This window comes from Cyclopterus lumpus, chromosome 14 (genome assembly GCF_009769545.1).
Source record: "Cyclopterus lumpus isolate fCycLum1 chromosome 14, fCycLum1.pri, whole genome shotgun sequence".
NCBI lineage: Eukaryota > Metazoa > Chordata > Actinopteri > Perciformes > Cyclopteridae > Cyclopterus > Cyclopterus lumpus.
Genome location: NC_046979.1, coordinates 15,683,666 through 15,703,171, shown reverse-complemented (window position 1 = coordinate 15,703,171; position 19,506 = coordinate 15,683,666). Strand labels below are relative to the sequence as shown.

At 43.1% G+C, this 19,506-nt stretch overlaps 2 protein-coding genes across 4 annotated transcripts; one reads left to right on the top strand and one right to left on the bottom strand.

The window, feature by feature from the left end:
- Positions 1-256: 256 nt before the first annotated feature.
- On the bottom strand, positions 257-12,023 carry gab3 (GRB2 associated binding protein 3). Of its 2 annotated transcripts, none has more exons than XM_034550734.1 (11): positions 11,767-12,023; positions 9,789-10,006; positions 6,963-7,263; positions 4,866-5,022; positions 4,314-4,774; positions 4,092-4,141; positions 3,273-3,519; positions 2,853-2,943; positions 2,528-2,612; positions 1,462-1,572; positions 257-728 (listed from the first exon to the last, which is right to left on the bottom strand). In XM_034550734.1, exons 2-11 carry the CDS (start codon positions 9,942-9,944, stop codon positions 612-614), a joined length of 1,776 nt encoding a protein of 591 aa, XP_034406625.1. In that variant the 5' UTR covers positions 9,945-10,006; positions 11,767-12,023; the 3' UTR covers positions 257-611. The 2 variants fall into 2 exon arrangements, with proteins under 2 accessions (XP_034406625.1, XP_034406626.1); XM_034550735.1 differs by having other exon boundaries at positions 3,273-3,516.
- A 1,954-nt stretch (positions 12,024-13,977) lies between these two features.
- Positions 13,978-19,394, top strand: radx (RPA1 related single stranded DNA binding protein). 2 transcript variants are annotated; one of them, XM_034550732.1, is made up of 15 exons: positions 13,978-14,937; positions 15,500-15,642; positions 15,756-15,948; positions 16,039-16,147; positions 16,300-16,400; positions 16,483-16,602; positions 16,700-16,795; positions 16,884-17,051; positions 17,555-17,706; positions 17,806-17,957; positions 18,101-18,148; positions 18,224-18,339; positions 18,423-18,656; positions 18,785-18,967; positions 19,054-19,394. In XM_034550732.1, exons 1-15 carry the CDS (start codon positions 14,355-14,357, stop codon positions 19,188-19,190), a joined length of 2,535 nt encoding a protein of 844 aa, XP_034406623.1. In that variant the 5' UTR covers positions 13,978-14,354; the 3' UTR covers positions 19,191-19,394. The 2 variants fall into 2 exon arrangements, with proteins under 2 accessions (XP_034406623.1, XP_034406624.1); XM_034550733.1 differs by having other exon boundaries at positions 14,467-14,840.
- Positions 19,395-19,506: the final 112 nt, after the last annotated feature.

The window sequence follows — 19,506 nt, the reverse complement described above, 5'->3', positions numbered from 1 at the left end:
ACGGTTCATCATGGAGTTTTAACTTTATCTTGACTGTGTATTGTTCACAGTGCTGCATCGTTCGAACAGTCTCGTCTCTCTTAAAATCAGTATAACCAAAGATAAAATGTTCACGCCTGAAGAAGGTTTGTTGGTATGTCCAGGAAACAATGTCTATGACTTTTGTATAAAATCTCTTGGAGTAATCACAGCACCAAAACAAGTGAAAAACATCGTCAATGTGGGTCATAGAAGGAGCAGAAAGCTTTAAAACATGTCATCAATAAAATAGTTGTTTTATTTACATTCACATATATTTACAGCAAGTGTTTATTTAAAATGAAGAAAAATTATGCCCTTTTTTTCAAAATTTGGTAGACGGTAATGCTACAGTAAAAATAGTTACAGTGCAAAATCTGGTATTATTTACAATATTGATTGACTGAGAGAAAACTTTTTTTCAGTGCAATTTTGTTTTTCCACCCTATATACAAGCATCAAATTGCTTATTAACTCTTGTACTTTTATTTCAAAGTGCGTTTCAACTTGTTTTCCGGTCCTCCTCGCTGGTGTTCTTGTTGGTCTTATTTAAACCAAATGTTCCTGATTTATTTCCAGCATGTATGTTCCATTTATGTTTTTGACTGCCGGACATCTGTCCACTCCATTTTTGTGCTTTGCAGCGCCTGAGTCTTCTTCTCGTCCACCTGCACGTAATCTACTCTGTGCTCATCGGACAGAAAGGGCTTCTGCTCGACAAAGAGAGGGAGAGATGAGGAGACGTGAGCGCGAGGTTTCCAGAATGAACATAGTTCTGCTTCACACGTACAAGCAGACAATCATGTTGCACTAAATGTATTTAAACTATATGCTCCTAAGTGTACCCTAGAACTCTTGATGTACAAATCTTTGGGGTCATATATTACATTTCTCATTGCAAGTGATGTTGTGCAACATGCAATTCTTCATTACCATGATAGTAGCAGTAAACTGTGTAAAGATATCACAAGAACCTGGACTTAAAATATGCTTACAGACAAGTTGTTGCCTTTTTTTAAAAAACCCGTTTGGAGGGAGCACTGACTTGGTCATTTAGTAATAATACAGGTCAGTGGAGCTAATAGGAGGTAGTGACTGAAATGTTACACCCCTGCTGAGTGTGGGCTGGTGCAGCTAAGGTTTAAAGAGGATTCATTTTACATTGTGAAAGATCATTCATGTGTGGTGTTAGCTGTTCCCTCTCCACTTCAGACACTTGATGAATGCATTTGTTTTCCAGAATGCCTCAGCAACACCAAATTAGGTGGTAAAAGGTTAGTAATATCAAGTCTTATTGTGAGAGAGTCTCAGTCCAGTTAAGAAGAGTACTGTCTACAGAGGCTACAATAGTGCAACACATTGAGTCTGTACCTAAAGATGGAAGATATTGTCTTAATAATAGCAAGCCAGTTCATTTCTGTCATTTATCTGATCCGAACATACCTTCTGTACAGGAGAGGGGGATGCAGAATTGAAATCCAGTGACAAATAGTCAAGGTTTGAGCTTCTCAGCCAGGGCTGAGCCGCGCCATCAAAGAAATGTTGCCTGGAGTCCTGTCAGAGAAAGGATTCAATAAAGACCTTACTGAATCATCACTGTTGCCAGGTACAAGGATCAGAGAGATGTTCATATGTGCTGCATTGTCAATAATTAGATTTATTTTTTAAATGGTGGCCTCAGACTGATTGAGTTTAAGGAAACCACTTGTGCCCAGAGTGCATCCACATGCAGCCTGTCAGTATTTTTGACTAATGTGTTTTATTCATGGCTCTTGTCGGACTTTATTTGAGGAAGAATCAATTAAAAATGCACCATTTCCAGTATCAGCCTTGTGCAACATCACACTGTCAAATGCTCTCTCCCTAGAAGGTCCATAGTGTGATTACAGTTTGTTGAGCAGAACATTTTCCACACCGACGTTGTTGGCTGTGTGGAGATTTAAGTACATTTTTCCACTCATAAATGGCCCTATAATTCTAAGACTGTAAGACTTAGTTATTTTTTTAGTATTCTGTAAAATAAAAAGTAGTGGAGTGACGTCTAGAATTGCCTAGAAATACATGTTGGCCATTGACATGAAAGTCAACAGTGAATTAAAGATGTCTGCCCACATGATGGATATTAAAACCCTTTTGTATTTGTTTAGCTGCCCAATCACTACAATATTATCACAATGTGATCACACATTGATTTACCTTTTTATTAAATGTTTACATGCAGGAACAAGAACAAACAAAGGTTGGCTGGCTGAGAAACACAATAAAAGTGTATTACCATCAGAGCTACTTCCAATTATCAATTATTATCAATAATGTCTTAGCGTTTAACTAAGTTAAATCCATCTTCATGCCATGAATGCAAGATTGGGTCATATTCCTTAATATATTTGTATTGCATTAAATGAAATACAAATGTATGTTAAAGGCTGTGCTAAAAAGGTGAACATCATTAATCAAGTCAGGGGGTATGCCTTGTTTAAAATGGGTTGCCCCAGCTGTAAATATTTACCATTGCAGTGCAGTTTGTGTCTTCATCTCTTGGATTGTCCCCATTCTCATGTCTCCTTTCAAGGGGCAAACAGTTCACTGAAAAGCTGCAATAACACAATAAACACAAAAGAAATAGGAAGAATGACAGATTAGCAACTAGCTATGAAATATCTAGAAAAAAAACTGAGAAGCAGGACATTACTGTTGAGCTGGGTTGGCGTATTCATGACCAAAGTAAAAATGTGATTTAACTCGTCATAATGTAAATAGCAGTACCGTAGCCGGCACACGTGACTTTAACCTGCTATTACACTTTAAGGATAAAGAGACTTTTTCTCTCTCACCAGGTTTCAGTCATTGCTCTGCTCAAAGGAAGGTGAGTGGGGCACTCTGTGATTGTGGAGAGGCCTCTCAAGTCGAGAGGTGGTGGTCGAGCTGTGAACCCAGAAAAGGGCAGAGTTACCGGATTGGTTGTAATTCCCGAACATGCCACAGAAAGGCCCACTTTCAAACGGTGACGGGTGGAAAAATATGTGCATTTGATATCTGCATGACTCCTGGATTGATGTTTCGTGAGCACATCCAAGCAAATGACGATTTGATTGTCATTGTTTCCAATCATTTGTTCAAGATGAAATATAGATCACTTAATCAAATTCATCATGAGGACCTCCAGCCAAGCAGGGGTTTAACTGAGTAGAAACAAAAGCTCAGTTTTCCACACAATGTCCAGAGATGTAACATGAACCAATCAGGGCTCTCACCTCTCCTCAGGCGAGGCTTGAGATGCCGGTGAACTGGAGGCGGCGGAACTTTTCCAGGTTGGCACGTTAAACCGAGAGTGGTGGTGGACTCAGCGTTGCAGTTTGCATTGGGGAAGCTGAATGTCCTGGGGCTCATGGGGATGTAGCCGTCACATGCAGTGGTGGTAACAGAGGGGGTCGGGGAAGCCATGGGGACATATGACTCATCCTGGTAGCTTTGAACTCGCGTAGCATTTAAACAAGGCTGCTGAAAGACAAAGTTTCATGAGGCCAGACAAGTGGACGATCTTGTCATTTTGTTACACATTTGTCGAATCTTTAAGTGCTGAAAGCAACAATTATTTTATGAAAGCAACAATTATTTTATTCATAGAGAAATCATAGCCTACTTCCCCTTTGGGTGCTAACGTTGTACATTTTCCAATCCTGCATTTCTTTTTTTAAAGAATAGTACAACATATTAGTGAGTTAGATGAGGATATCGTGACCACTTTCCATGTCTGTCAGGTAAATATGAAGCTCCAGCAAGCAGCCAGCTAGCTTAGCTTAGCACAAACACTGGAAACGGGGCTAAGCAGCTAGCCTGGCTCTGTCAGTTGGTAACTTTGTCGACCTCCTTCACGAATTAACACAAGTAAATCTTGTTTGGAGACAGCTAGCTCAAGCTAAGCTAAGCTAGCTGTCTCCTGGCCACAGAGTGGCGAGAGTGGTATCAATGTTCTCATCTAACTCTCGGCAAGATAATAGATAAGCATATTTCCAAAAATGTCAAAGTTTGCTTCATCACATTTTTTTTTCTGCTGTTGATGATTCTCTTACCAGATTAAGACTCTGCCTCCTGTTCCTCATCGCTCTGCTATCGGCATTTGCTAAAAAAAGAAAAGAAAAAAGATGTATGATTGGAAAATGACATTAGTTGACGTTCTCAGCTCTTACAATCAGCTATTGTCAAAATGAAAACGTATGATCATTATAATATAGCACCAGGATTCTGATTAATCTTGTCTCATGCTTACTGCGAGACTGCTTTCCTATACATACCTATTCTGGAATGGTCCAGGCTTGAAAAAGAGGTCCTCCGGGGAAAGAACGCAGCGTGGTTTGAGAAATGCGGCGCGCTCGTTGCCTTCAGCCTGTGAGCTCCATCATCGGTGAGCTGCTCTGACAGGTGATTCGACTTGGGTGGCAGCGGAGGAGGCGTTCGCCTGTCACTTGTTGCCTCGCACGACGCAGAAGAATAAGGTTTGTCGAACTTGAAGACACTTGCGGCACAGTGACGTAGCGGAGAGGAAGAGGATGACGGTAGAGCCATGGAGATGCACGGAGCGCTGAAAGGGGGGTTAGTCGACCTTCCATGGACGAGAAGAGACGGACTGGGGCTGCCATGAAAGATGGAGGATGAAGAGGAATTGGTGTACAGAGGTGAGGGGACGATGTCCTTGGCGGTGTCGTCTGAAGACTTCTGCTCCAGAGAGATCTCAGAGTTTGAAAAGCTGTCATGTCTACATATACGAGGGGAAATGAAAACATTGCATTAGTTAAACTACTGCCGTCATTTCGTCTTGTGTCAAAGGTTTTACTCATCGTACATACCGACTGGTGCTTACACTCCCCGTCTCGCACTGGGAGAGCAAGAGGTAGTCCAGCGGGTGACTGGAATCCGTCTGGCTTGACACAGACACTCGGTCCGAGCTGTCGGGAGACGGATGTATTGATGTGGGGGTGTGAGGAAAGCCTTCTTCTGAGCTCTCTGTTGACAACAAGCAGAGCAGAGAGCATGTAGTGATCATAAAAACTGCCATCATGCTGACACAAAGGGCGAGCCAAAGGGTGCAAACTATAAGCAGACGCACAAACAGGCTTCTCCCATGCCTGCATTCGTATATACAGTATACCGTGAATGAAGCAGGTGAATTTGAAAAGAGGAATGTTGTTCCTTTTTTTTGTTGCGAAGGCACCTTGAAAGTAGAGCACCGCTGCCACTTTTGTTTATATATCCTCCAATCTTTTTGTCAGATTGGCTCTCGTTCAGAAATGTGTTTCATTCCATTTCACTCAAGGCCACCGAGTCAAGGCTCTCCCTGCAAAACCATGCGGGGGGGGGGGAGAAATCCCAAAGTCTTGCATGTTCTCATAAAACATTTGCTACCCTTAATAGAGATTTGTGTTCTCGTGTGGGTGTAGAACAATCTTTTATACTCTTCTGCAAAAGTTATGAGGCGCTAGGGCAGAGGAGCCTCTTGAGAACCCGACAGTCTCTGAAAACCCTTCAGAGCAACATGACATTAGCGTCAATCTGTACGCGAGCGTTTCAGTGTGCGGCATCTCTCTTTGCATCGTACTCGACTACTTGTGTGTGCTTTTCTGAGCGCATACGAGATTTACGTTAACGTGCAGGGCAGCATATCAGCAACATTGCTCTATCTCCCTCACACAGAGGACTGTGTTCTAACAGACATGTCGCCACGTTTCCTCACAAGAGATCACAGTAGAGCAAAGGTCACAGCAGCATCTCTCTGACAATAGATGTATAGAAGCAGAAGAAGAAGTTTAATTATAGAAATAAGTGTGAACACCATAAGAATACAGTTGTCACGGGTCAATTAAAGGCATTTGGAAGTGATAGAAAGATGATATTTAGCATGTTAGAGGAAAATGATACAGAAATCTCATTATTCATCTGTTAATTCGAATTGGACCTCGGCTCCCATCTGCTGTTATCTCCTCTCGTACAGCAGCAACATTAGGCGGCGTGACAGGCAAGTAGCAACGACCACACTTTGGACAGCTGGAATTATTAAACCATGCACTTTGCTTGACCCGAGCACTCATCGAAATGAACTTCCATTCCAGAGCAGTTGTGTGAAAACATGTCGCTAAATATATTTTTAGATTTCTAATGGTAACATTTTAGGATAATGTAACATCTACTTGTTGTTGGTGTTGCTGATGGCGTCGAAAGAAGACATCTAATGGTTTTAACCACAATTTGATGACGTGATATCGTATGTGGTTTGGGAGCTCACTTACAGGAAAATATATCTGAAAAGGCCTCAGCTCTGTATTAAGCACACGGTAGTCAACCAGACTTTTCAGCTGATAAAAATATGTTTTGAAGTCCGCCACTCCAACCATAAGGATCGCTCAGATATAAGGAAAATAAATTATTAAAATCTCGATGTTTTTTAAAACTGTAAATAAAAGAATGCTTCACGCTCTATCACAGGAACCCCAAATAATACAAAACAAAGTTTTTGTAGCATTATTTTATTAATGTTCCCTGAAACTGGCATCTTTGGACTATAAACTCCATTCAAATTAAGAATTAATTACTTTAAGCTTGACAAAGCTTGAAAACGCAACTGTGAGTACACATTCTCATTTAAAGCTCAACTTGGGACTTTTTGCCGCGAGACCAACGAAATTGAAATTTGAGGACTTCAGTAAACCGCAACCTCAAGTTTGAACCCCGACTAGTGTGTGAACCACCAAGCACCAAACAAACAGTTTGTTTTGACCTCTTTCTCAAGTTTTATTTTCAGTTCGCCACTTCCTGCGTGGGGTCAAGTGACACCAACGTCTTCTGGACCAGCAGGGTGTTGAATCTGCTGAATTGCGACCAGTGAATGAGATGCCCTTCTGTTTTACAGCAGTACTTTGTGAGTACTCGTAGTAGTGCTGTGTATTTACCTGCATCCTCCAGGCTCCCAAACTGGCAAATTCGACTGATGCTACTGATCCAGATGTTCATCTCCTCCTCAGTTTTGGCCACCAGGTAAAAAACCCGAAATGAGGTCTTGACCACAAAGAGGTGCTTCCCATGGAAGTCTCGCTTCATCCTGAGCTGCCCGTTCAGCATTTCGACCTCACACTCTCTCAGATCGATGGTGCGGATCGGCTTTTTGGAGTTATTACTCTGGTAGTACTCCAGCACATCAGGATTGCCGTTCATGCGGCCTCTTCGAAGCACAAACCAGCGTTTCCTCCACGCCTGCAGGAGAAAGGGAGCAAACGGTTCATCATGGAGTTTGAACTTTATCCTGACTGTGTAGTATTGTTCACAGTACTGCATCGTTCGAACCTTTCCCCCTCCACCTCCATTTCATTAGTCACGACACCCGTCTGGGGAACAAGATCACACTCCTGCTTCCAACGGCGAACTTTAAACCGCCTTTTGGCTTTTGATTTGGTCAGTAAGCGGAACCTCAACTCAAATTTCCCAGCAGTACAGAGAAGAGGAAGTTGTGTTTAGCAGAAAATGTCTTGCACCAAAAGAGGTATTTATTTATATTGGGTGAGTCCTTTTTACTGAAAACCTAACACTAAAACAGGTATTTATAGTTCCTGAGATCTACTTGTAATATGTTAACGTATGGTGTCACATTTCATATGACAAAACAGCAACAATCAAAACAAATTCTAAGAGTAGTAATGCTGGATGTATATATTTTCCCTCGTGGTTTTGTGGCGCTGTGTGCATCGTCGGGGTGAAGCCCTGCCTGCTAATTCTGTGGCGTGAACTTGAAACAAAACCTTTTCTTTGTTCTGCGTGTGGGTAATCCTGCACAAGTCAGTTGGTGAAATGTGTTTATACCAGGAAATGGTATAAACACGCCACACTTACCATGAATAACACTACCAAGTTTAAGAGGAAACCGTAACTAGAGAGATGGCTATTTGATCCTATAGGTGTTTTGAACGTTGAAAAGTTTGAGCTCTGAAAAATGAGTTGTTTTGTATATGTAGTGAAAGTAGAGGCGGATCCACTATTTTTTTTTGTTGTTTTCATTTTCAAGTCAAGGCAGTTTCTGTTACCAGCAGGCCAAAGCTTATATTTTCCCCCACTGTGAATACCATGCATGTTTAATACAACGACAGCCAGGAAATCTAAAACAACAAGCTGAGGATTTTTAAAAAAAAGAGAAAAAGAAGAGATACAGACTAGTATCCCCCAAAGCTTTCAACCACATCTCATGATCTTCCTCGGCAGATGAAGTGTGATTAGTTGGCATTATGTGACCTGAGAAGGTGGCCAGTGCTGGAGGCAACTGAGCACATGTGATCCACAGGGGGACCGTGAAGTGGACCTTGAGTTCAGATGCTTCCCCCCCCCCCCCCCCCCCCCCCCCCCCCCCCCCCCCCCCCCCCCCCCCCCCCCCCCCCCCCCCCCCCCCCCCCCCCCCCCCCCCCCCCAAAGTCAAAAAATTGACATTCACACTCAAGCTGAGGTTTTATATTCTCAACACTCTGAAACAGAAGAGGCATTTTTCATAGCACATATCTTGACTTGTCATCGTAGCAAAAGCCCAGGTGTTACTAGTAACAATAACTCAGGTCAAGACTCCCAGCAAGTCATGACAGTGACAGTGAGCCAGAATGAACAACACCAGGAGCCTGAAACTGAAGCAGCTAAATGGAATTCATCCTGATTTTCATTGATTTGATTATTTACACCTGTGCTTTTCAAAAATGTGTTCAGAGGAAAAGGCCTTTAGAGGTTAAAAAAAACTATATCCATTCTCAGAAGTCTTGAACTTATGGAAACAACAGTACTTAGCATGAGATATTCAATGTTTTATATATATATAAATGGAAATAATATTCACATCTGAGGTTAACAAACCTCTAATTGTACGTTTTTCTGCAATATTTTCTCTCAATATTTCCCTTTTCCTGTGTGACCTTGAGGAATGGACTTTTATTAAAGAAACATCAACAAAACCCTCTGTTGTTTTCTTTAAAAGTGAATGCTGGTGCAGATTTTCACAGAGCAGCGTACATTTGACCATGATGATGTGACAACATGCGCTTGACATTTGAATACTGAGCCAGATAGTGGGCCTGCCCTAACAACACATGGATTTACTTTGTTCTCTGGTATCTACAGGATTTGCATAGTGTGCTAAAATAAGTTTTATTTTGTTTACTGCCCCACGACCCCATCATTGCACACCACCCACCCACCCTTCCCAGCACTGGTGTTGACAAATTGCCCTCCTCCTCTTCCTCCATTGGTACAGAGGAAGTGCAAACAGCCGTCATAAAGCCGGACTATTTCTGCTTGTCACTTAAGTCTGTCCGACTGACATTACTTCCCATGTTTCACAACGCACAAACACACATACACAGAGCTGAGTGGCCAGCCCAGCATTATCACATGACCCCCCCCCCAACAACCACAAAACACTGCTGTCTGTGTAAGCAATTACATGTACTTGTTGTAGGGGTCATTTCCATGTTGCCTGCAGTCTGTGACATATATTGTTATTGTTGTTATAACTATGGACACAAGCTACAACACACAGAAAGACGAGGTAAGGGGAGAGGGAATTACAGCTCAGTTTAACAAATGCAGACAAACTGACAGTATGTTTCCAAATCATCATTCCACACCGTATCACACACACACACACACACACAGACACACACACACAGACACATACAAGACGAGGCTCAGCAGCACAACCTGGCATTCCTGAGGACATAAACAAGTGTCTGGTGTGTAGTCCTACTTACAAATCTCTTTAATTTCTTCTCCGGGGGGGATTTGATGAGCCAGCCGGTGCAGACCACATCCCCAGCACTCATCTTGACTGCAGAGCGTGTCGTCCTCTCAGTGGTTGCTGCTGCTGCTGCTGCTGCTGCTGTGAAACTGAGAGCACTGCGAAGCATATCCTGTGTTCTGGTATTCAGCCTAGCCACTCCAAAAGGAGGAAGTCGAAAAATTGATCACACTGACAGAGAGCGAGAGAGAGAGAGAGAGAGAGAGAGAGAGAGAGAGAGAGAAAGCATTATGTGTTTATTTTCTCATGTGCTCTGGGCAAGTGGATGGAGCTGTTGGCTATAATGCTACACATGATGAGGTTTGACAGGTTTAAGGACGATGTTGTATTGAATGCTGAGTCACATGCTGTTAAAAGACCTTTTCTTGTGTTTACTAAATGTGTTACCGTTTCCATTTTGCTGTTATCATGTTGTTTGTTTGTTTGTTTGTTTGTTTGCCCGATTAGGTTTCTGAGCTCTACACCGAAACCAGAAGTGGGTTTTAACAATCAACCTGCTGCACCTCTTTGATGCCTAAGGATAAACTAACGAGGAATGTTAATAAGGTGATTTTAAATGGACCATGCGTTGAACAGATTTAGTAACTTGATCTCATGTTAGATTCCCACTTTACTTTTCTGAGAATATTGGTAAGAAAGGCTGCAAAAGCAAACTAACGTATGCATTTAAACTCGTTGGAGGCTCTTTCGCATTTTATGCTGCAAATACTTTTATAAATTAGATGAACATTCACATGTTGTAATTCCTTAGTCACAAGCATCTTCTACAACAATCAAGCCTCTTAAGACGATAAACAACCATACAATTCCAATTTTGCATAGGAGGACGATGAAATCCCAACACTGCCATATTTGTGATTTTTTTTCCTTCTGATTTACTAATAAATGTATCCATGATTGCCTATAAAAAACAGTCTCCTAAGGTGCTGATGTGGCTGGTGGCAGGCTATTTCTCAGGGAGCTCAGTAAAAACCCACTCCATTATGGATCATGTTTCTATAACGTCATGTTGAAACAGCTTTGATAGAGTAGTCGAGGCTGATGATGGTTGTCATTGACTTTAATGGTAATAGTATTAACTGTTTCTGTAGTTTAGCTCCTGTTTACAGGACATTACTGGCTACTATTGCATTGTTTTCTCAGAAAGTTGCTGGGAGATTTTTCCAGTTAATTATAGCAAAATGACAACTGTGAAACGACTGATAATGCATGTTGCTGGAGAGAGACTGAGCTGTAACTTTACAGTAAACAGTCTATCAGACCACTTTGATTTAGCAGCAGCAGCAGGATGTCCTAGCAATACAGTAAAAGCTGGAATGCATATGCATAATCTGTATTAATTGTACATTTACAATGGTATTGTAAAATACTGTAAAGGTTAACTTTTTCACCATGTGTTCAACCACCGCAAACCTAAAACATTGAATGAAGTTTAAATTCTCCTTGATGTTAAAACTAAATCTAATGCAGACGTTTATTTTGAACCAGTAGACAACATAGTTTGTTAGGAAAGTGATATTAAGTGATATTATATCTGCTGAAATTACAATTGTTTCGTATAATTTACGACATTGGCAGTATGAGCAATATGTTTGAACGGAGATGGTTACATATCTGACAGGAGGACAGCCATACGACATAATATCTGACAGGAGGACAGCCTTACGGCATAATATCTGACAGGAGGACAGCCTTACGGCATAATAACTGACAGGAGGACAGCCGTACGACATAATATCTGACAGTAGGCCTACGACATAAATCTGACAGGAGGACAGCCGTACGACATAATATCTGACAGAAGGACAGGAGGACAGCCTTACGACATAATATATGACAGAAGGACAGAAGGGCAGCCGTACGACATAATATCTGACAGGAGGACAGCCTTACGACTCCAACAGACACGGTTCATTTGTCGGCTCACTCACCATGAGGCTCGCCGAGTATAAGTGACACCGTGCCGCCCACCCCACACAGCCGCCACATTTCTTTTGATTGCCCCGTAGAAACTCAGCAATAACACAACAACAGCTCCTGTGATGCGCACCAACAGTTCCGCGGTAACACACTCAACGTGGAAGTGGCAGTGTACACGTCAGGGCTGTGGCCGCGCCCCTGCAGGTCCAACGGCTCTTGTATTTACGTCTCCCATGCTTCTCCCTGACTGTGTGTGTGTGTGTGTGTGTGCGTGCGTGTGGGTGTGTGGACATAAATGTGCATGCGTGTTTGCGCGAGCGTGTGTGTGGGTGTGTCTCCGCTGCTGGCTCGCGCTCTGTCATCAATTAGCTCAACACCTGTCCCAGTCTGCACACCTGCCTCTCATCAGCTCATCAGCCGTGCAGTACTTCTTCAGCCCCGGCTCTTCTTCCTACATCCGGCGCTAGGTCACTGTTTGAGGGGTGTAGTTGCGGGTCTTCTCCCACAACGTCGAGCCCGGTCTGCACTCCTCCACGGTTCCCCTGGGTCCCTTAAATAAACCTTCTCACTTCAACCAACTCCTAAACTGTGTCCCGTTTAGGTCCACCTGTGCCGCACCACAACAGAACACAATCTACAATCTGTATTGTAGAGTTTGTTTTCTCCACCAAATCTCCACGTTGGTGAGTTGACCAGAAAACATTCCACGTTTATTTTGTCAGATTTTTTGGAGTATAGAGGGCAGTCATCTCGATGTGAAGGATACTTTATTGACCTGACATTGGGAAATTATTGTTACAGCAGCAGGTTATAAATCAGCACTATATATATCAGAATACACTATAAATATACCAACTAGAATATGAACAAAGGATGACATGCTATACAATATACATTAGATATACGTTTGCAAATGTGTATTCAATCGAATGAGGTAGATGAAACATCTCAAGAATTTAGAGACGCATCTTCAAAGCTCAACCGATTCTGTGACGTCAAGATTATTAAGTATAGCATCATGTAAGCAGTCAAGAGTACACGCAGTATTTACAGTTGAGGCAGTCACCTCAGCACGTAAATGTAACCAGATGCAGCAAACTACATGCAACTTTATAAATTAAAATTTAAAAAAATGAACACATTAAGACAGCAACTAGTAGCCCTCAGATATAATCCTGCACTTTAAATTGTGCTCTGGAAACTGTGTCTCTTGACACAAAGTCAGACCTGTTGTATAATACATGTGGGGTGCTTATATTCATGTTTGTGGTGCTGTGTACTTATATTTAGGGATTGTTTTGCTATTGGAAAAATGTTACATGCACGTGTTTTATGTATTTAATTTTAACGTAAAATTAACTTTATGGTGGGGATTAGTGGGCTCTTTGTCCATTTTAAGCAGATCAGTGTTGGATTCAGTTCAGGCCAGTAGGGGGCAGTAGTGGAGCGTTTGAACTCAAGGAAGGTCTTGCGTCTTGCGTTTTGTGTTTGTCTTTCTCTCTCAAATCAAATAAGCTATGACACAAAGTACAACATAAATATATTAGGTTACATCATGTCTTAGTTGCCACCAATGTAACTAAGTACAAACCAATGAATACGTTTACTTTTGATACTTAAACATAACTGTGCCGATAATACTCACACATGGACACATTTGTAATACAGTCCTCTTAATTGTAGTGGAATATTTGCTGCTTTAATTTAAGGAAAGGATCTGAATACTTAAACAAATGACTGTCACCCATAATTGCATCTAGACATCCATTTATTTGAATCATAGTATTAATCATTCAACTACACTGGATACTGAACACTAAATGAATCAGTAGTTAACATAGTTAAGAGGAAATTATATCAAACTGTAAAAATACAATAACATTAATTGCATTAAAAGCTGTTATAGCATTGTTTAGTTAAAAGCAAATCACAGTTCCCCTGTTTGCTCTTGTTACTCTTTGAGTTGTTGTTAAACATCAATATACCGTATGACCTTTATGATATGCGAGTGTTGTACAAATGCAAAACGCTGAAGGATTATATGTGTTAAGAGAAATAAACTATTTAATAGTAAAATACTGACGGAAGCCGTGTTTTGCAGAATGAGAACTTAAACGTTTGCTGATAATACTCGAACACGTTTATTTAAACTTATAATTTAAACGGTGTATAACTTTTATATTGTCAACAACTATACCCAACAACAACTTCCTCGTCGCATTGATGACGTCAGCTCCTGCTCAGCGCGTAATTTAAAAATATCGCGCGGTACTTCCTGTTTACATGAGCCGGCTAGCTTTTTGTTTAGCTCAGAGTCAAACACTCGGCATCGCACCATTTATACATATAAGTAAAGTATTTTAACTTGAGGCCGCATTTCTTTCATTCGGCGCACTTTCGGCTGTTCAAGGCAAATAGTGACGTAAGCTAATCAAACTGCACCCGCGTTGTTTGTACCGTTAACCGGCGGTAACGGCTACTTCGTGAGCAAGACCGACGGATATTGATCATTGTTTGGTAACGTGACAGTCACTCGTTGGTCCACGTTAAGTCGCTCCCTGACGGCTAACTTGATGACCTGACTAGCTTCCTGTCCACAATGGAGGACAGCGCTTCTTGTTCTTCGACGGTCGACGGTCTTCCTCGCGAGTCTTTCCTCGCGCGGACGTTGGCCCGGTTGTCCTCCACACAGTGTCTCAACGTGAGCGCCGAGGGGGCGGCTCCCGTCGCCGTGGTGGCGCTGCAGCGGTACTTATCCGAGAAAAGCGAGGGGCTCGACAGCTACAGCTACGACGTCACGGTCACCGACGGGGTCTGGCGGGCCAAATGCCTCGTGCACCCGAGTTTAAATGGCCTGGTGCACTCGAACAGCCTGCGGACCGGGGGCGACATCGACATCACGCAGTGCTCCTTCGTTTACGACGAGAGGGTACTGGGACACGGTTACATCTGCGTGGAGAAGCTCCGGTGCGGCGCGGAGAGGTCTGCGCTCCTGTCCCGCGTGAAGGACGTGGGTGCGCTGCCCATGCTGGTCCGGCGGGGCATGGAGTGCAGTGCGGCGCTGCGAAGCGACGCTCCTCTTCAGGTGAGCCGCAAACATTACCTGTCTCTGTGGAACAACGACGACCCGGAGGGGGACATCTGGACCTCAGGGTGCTCCTCATCTGACACGGTGCTGGATGGTGAGATACTCTGTTGGTCCTCCTGCGCCACACTGTTTACATGTACACCGTGAGGTGGACTTTGCCCCGAAGCCAATTCAAAGCAGATTATCACAACGTGTGAGAGCAACGTGTCACATTGTGGCAATATTTTGAGGATGGAAAGTCCCAGCAATATGTTAATGCGACAGACCATTTTGTGAATTCAACAAGTGGGATGTAATGACTAACAATCATTGTCATCAATTTGTTGATGTTTATTTATTTATTTATTTGTGTCTCCTGGTAGCACAACAAATGAGTGGAAATGCTCATCACAGGTACAGAGAGCACAAAGTGAGGCTTGTTTTGTCTGACCAACAGTCAAAACGCATAACTAATCCTCACATGTGGATGTTGAAACTGAGAATGTTTTTTCTTTATTGCAGTACCCACAATCCTAGTCTTACAATATGTAGTCTTACATCATAAAAACAATGTATTTGTTAATGAGAGCTAGAGCTGGCAAATGAGTTGCTCTATTGCTTCTGCTTGTACGATTTGTTTTGCATGAAATTTTTTTGCAATGTCTTCTTTCCAACAGTTTCCAAGATTACTCTGCTGTGTAGTCTGGAGTCGTGCTTTAGAAAGACTTGGAAACCTCTCCCTCTCCTGGTGAAGATAATACACAAGTCTAGATTACGGTATTATGGGAAGTTTGAGCTCAAGATCGATTATCCTTACCAGGTGAGTTGGAACTTGGAGCTGCAGTAACGAGATGTGATCAGGATCTCATGTCCATATAGTTTGACAGAGCGGCGTCCAGCTTGTTTTTCACCTCCTTCTTTGCCATATTCCAGGCGTACTTTGAAGTGGCTGACCAGAGTGGGACAATGTCCCTTGTGCTTTGGAACGAACTTTGCCCAGAGTTTTACCAGAGTCTGAGCGTAGGCACCGTGTTGTACATCCAGAATTACACCTTGAAGCAGAGTTACTCCAACCGATCACATCCGCAAATGGACCACCACAGAATGAAGAGTTTTAACTCTGTGGGTGTGTATTTATTTTTGGGGTTGTCTGAAAGGTCTGAACCACAGTGTATCGCAGGCCTAAATGTAATATCTCCATGTGTGTGTTTCCAAGAGATCTGCCTGAACCCTCGCAACCCTATTTCCTTCCTCACGTTGGTCTCACCAAAGACTGTACTGCCTCAGTGGGGGTTGCCCGAGGTTTGCTATCAATTCACCACCAGGTAATGAATTGCCATCAATCTAAAGTTTAACGTTTGTGTATCATTATCTGACACGATGCACGCTATGCTATTTGTTACTGTTTTGGTTTATGCACAAAAGACAAACGGATTACAGTTTTGTTCACACACAAAGTGCTTCATGTATCTTGCAGGTCAGAGTTGGAAAACGTATCGCACAATTCTGCATGTGACGTCATCGGTTTGGTGACATTTGTTGGTCGTGTTGAAAGAGTCAAGAATAAAGGGAACAAGGGTAAAAGATTTTCAAAGTTGCTGATCTCCCTTTTTACATTTTTAATTCAGTTCGTGGTGGTTGACCATGTTCACCTTTTTAGGTCCAGAAAAATACTGGACGTATCGCTGGATCCACGCGGTGGACGGGACGTCTGACCTTCCTTTTGTCCTGGAGGTTTTTTCCACTTCCCAGCCAGAAGTCTTCAGCCGCATATGCCCGAGTAAGTCAACGGTATTGGCTCAGATCCGACAGCTCTGCCGCCACACTTGTAAGCATTTTCATGAAGTCTGTTGCATCCGCCGCCTTCTCTGCCTCAGTGACCTACCTGGTGTGCACTCAGATGAGAGTTCGCCATGTGGAAGGCTCGTTGCCCTACCTCACCAGCAGCTGCGAAACGGAGACGTTCATCACAGGTGAGCACAGCTGGAACAATAAGTACCCGATAGTGCCGCATGTATGTGGTGACGGTATCGGCCACAGTGTCCTTTGTCTCCACAACAGGCTACCACAAAGGTCAGCCGTATGTGAGCGACCCCGGAGTGAAACGCTTCATCCAGTGGACCAAAACTCTCAAGGACAACGTGGTCCTCCAGAAGACCGCTGTTGGTGGTCATTATTGCTACCCTCGGCCCCCTCAGGCATTCAGCCAGTCAATCGCAGATGCCTTAAGTGAGGAAAATAAACAAAGAATTGTTGTTTTAGTTTTTTTTAATAATAATTGTTTTTTCTTTATTAGAATAGACTAATTACCCCCATAATTATTTTTATGTTTTTATATTTATATTTAATTTCTTTTCATTATTTCAGGGCATGAAAAGATAAACACCCCTTCTGCGGTACTGAAGCATAATGTGATTCACTCTGTTCTCTTGTGGGAGGCAGGAGTAAAATAGAAACTGGGTCAGCATTTTCCTGCAGTTCTGCCAGCTCACTGTACAGTCCAAATAAATCATTTGCACTTGTGCACCTGCGCTCTGTATCTTAATGCGTGGTTGCCTGGAGTTATTCTTTCTACATTTTTATTTGAGATTGTAAAAGATCTATTCAAGCTGCCCATGAAAAGACTGTTAATGAATAGATTACCTACTCATAGCCATGGGTTTGGCCTGTAAGGTTGATTGTGGTAAACCCTACCATCTTTTGTTGTTAAAACATCTCTGTTCCGTCTTCAGCTCAAGCTCCTCTGGTGGCTGCAGCGGACTTGAAGAAGGAGTTAGAGACTCTGCACTATAGGGAACATAAAAAAGTTGCAATTCAAGGACAGATCACAGCGGTGCGGTACATGAAAAGCCCAAAAACCTCTCGAGGAACAGAAGAGAAAGAGGTAAAAGACATTTTTCCAAAGCATTTTCCCCCAAGAGCAGTGACTTTTTTTCAGTTTGAAAAAAAGTCACTGCTCTTGGGGTCAACTGATTTTCTGCAGGTGCAAGATGTTTCTACCGATGCGTGTGAACATGCGGTACCAGATACGCACAAGCATCCCTCAACAGCTGAGCAGACTTCGGTGGCCAGTTCAACATCTGCCTCTCCTGAGAGAATCTCAGCCAGTGGAAGGAAAAGAAGAAATCCAACGAGGTACGATGTGACTCCTGACCGACAGATTTGTGAGCTTGATGGTGAATCAATAATTGTGCTTTGGTGGCTAGACGGAGCGCACATCAAGGAGAGTTTTAATCCATTAATGAAATGTAAAATATCAACATGTTTTTCTTTTAAAGAAAAGCCACCAAGTCCTCTTTGAATCGGGTCAGCGCGATGGCAAAAAGGTACTCAAGGTCCAGCTGGTGTTCATCAGTGATCCAGTTTAAGCCTTCTGAGCTCATTTGTTTCTGCTCCTACAGGAGACATAACGATACAGAGGAAGGACAGGAGCAAGAAGAAGAAGAAGAAGAAGAGAGGGACTCTGGATCTGAGGAGGCTCAGGATGTGGAACGTCGCCAACAGCTGCAAAATCAAGGTGTGTTACGGGAGCTGCAGCTCCACCTCGGAGGAGGAACATGATCTGAAACTGCGCAACACCGCTCTGTTTGTTTCCATCAGACTCCGACGTAATGTCTTGGGAGAGCAGCAGTTGGCTGAAGCAACGACAAGAAGTGTCTGAACATCTGGTTCGAGGCGGTCTGCACCGGGCCAGCGTGTCTCGGAGGTTCACGTTTGACGAAAAGAATGTGCTCCTGCAGCAAAGTAACCTTCAACCGACGCGCTGGACGGCAGAGGGAAACGCAGACATTACTCCTGGGGTTTGTCCAGGATACTACCAAGTAACAATATTAGGTACCGTTTTATCGTGGGAATTACTCCGATCACAAAAAGTCCTTAAAAAAAGACTTCTATGTTGTGAGATTTTCAGAAAACAAAAAAACGACAGTTTGCCAATCTCCTTTGTTTGAACTCTTTGCCAGGCATAAACAAGCAGATAGCCGTTGATGCTGCATATTTGCCCGTCGTGAGGTCCGATGAGCCCGGGGCTGTCGGCCTTCCTCAGGATCCCCACGACAACACCATGCTGTCCTGCCTTTCGTCGGGCTTCCTCTGTCCGCTCCGCGACACCGGCAGCAACGGCGAGTCGACGCTCCCTGAGCCAGGTACCGCACACACTGGTGGAACGGGAGGACCCGAACCCATTCGGCCTTTCAGAATCAATGTGACAGTCCAGATGTTTGTCTTGCAGAGGAGGTCTTGGCGACCGCCCCTGAGCTGGAGGACACGCATGTCGTGTGCGTCTTGGACCTTTGCCATCTGGGTGGAGACGAGATGGAGGTCCTGATCAACAAGGTGTACAGAGTGACGGAGGTTTCTCTCAATTAAGATCAGCAGCAAACATCAATCATGTCATTAAAATGTCACTTTGGATAGAAAGAGCAAACGTTTTAGACCAAATCTGAATGTGATTCTGCTCTAAATTCTCTGATTCCGTTCCATATGTACAGCACATGTCGCATCGTTCTTTAAATAATGTTTTTGAAGAGAGGAGGAAGGTAATGCAATCAATTAAAATACTGAAATACAAGAAACTGCGTTATTTTACATCAGTCCACTGTATTAACTGCGGCTGACGGATTGCTTTGGCTACAAAATAGATGTCAGCTTACAACACGCTGCAGGTCTTAACTCCGCGAACCGT

Bases quoted from the DNA above. Each gene is read 5' to 3' on its own strand.
- gab3 (XM_034550734.1), bottom strand. From the start codon at position 9,944: ATGCTTCGCAGTGCTCTCAGTTTCACAGCAGCAGCAGCAGCAGCAGCA. The intron at 5,023-6,962 runs GTAAATACACAG...TGTTGTCAACAG, and splicing joins TGGGAGCCTGGAGGATGCAG to AGAGCTCAGAAGAAGGCTTT. The intron at 3,520-4,091 runs GTAAGAGAATCA...TTTGTCTTTCAG, and splicing joins GGAGGCAGAGTCTTAATCTG to CAGCCTTGTTTAAATGCTAC.
- radx (XM_034550732.1), top strand. From the start codon at position 14,355: ATGGAGGACAGCGCTTCTTGTTCTTCGACGGTCGACGGTCTTCCTCGC. The intron at 15,643-15,755 runs GTGAGTTGGAAC...GCCATATTCCAG, and splicing joins AGATCGATTATCCTTACCAG to GCGTACTTTGAAGTGGCTGA. The intron at 16,148-16,299 runs GTAATGAATTGC...TGTATCTTGCAG, and splicing joins TGCTATCAATTCACCACCAG to GTCAGAGTTGGAAAACGTAT.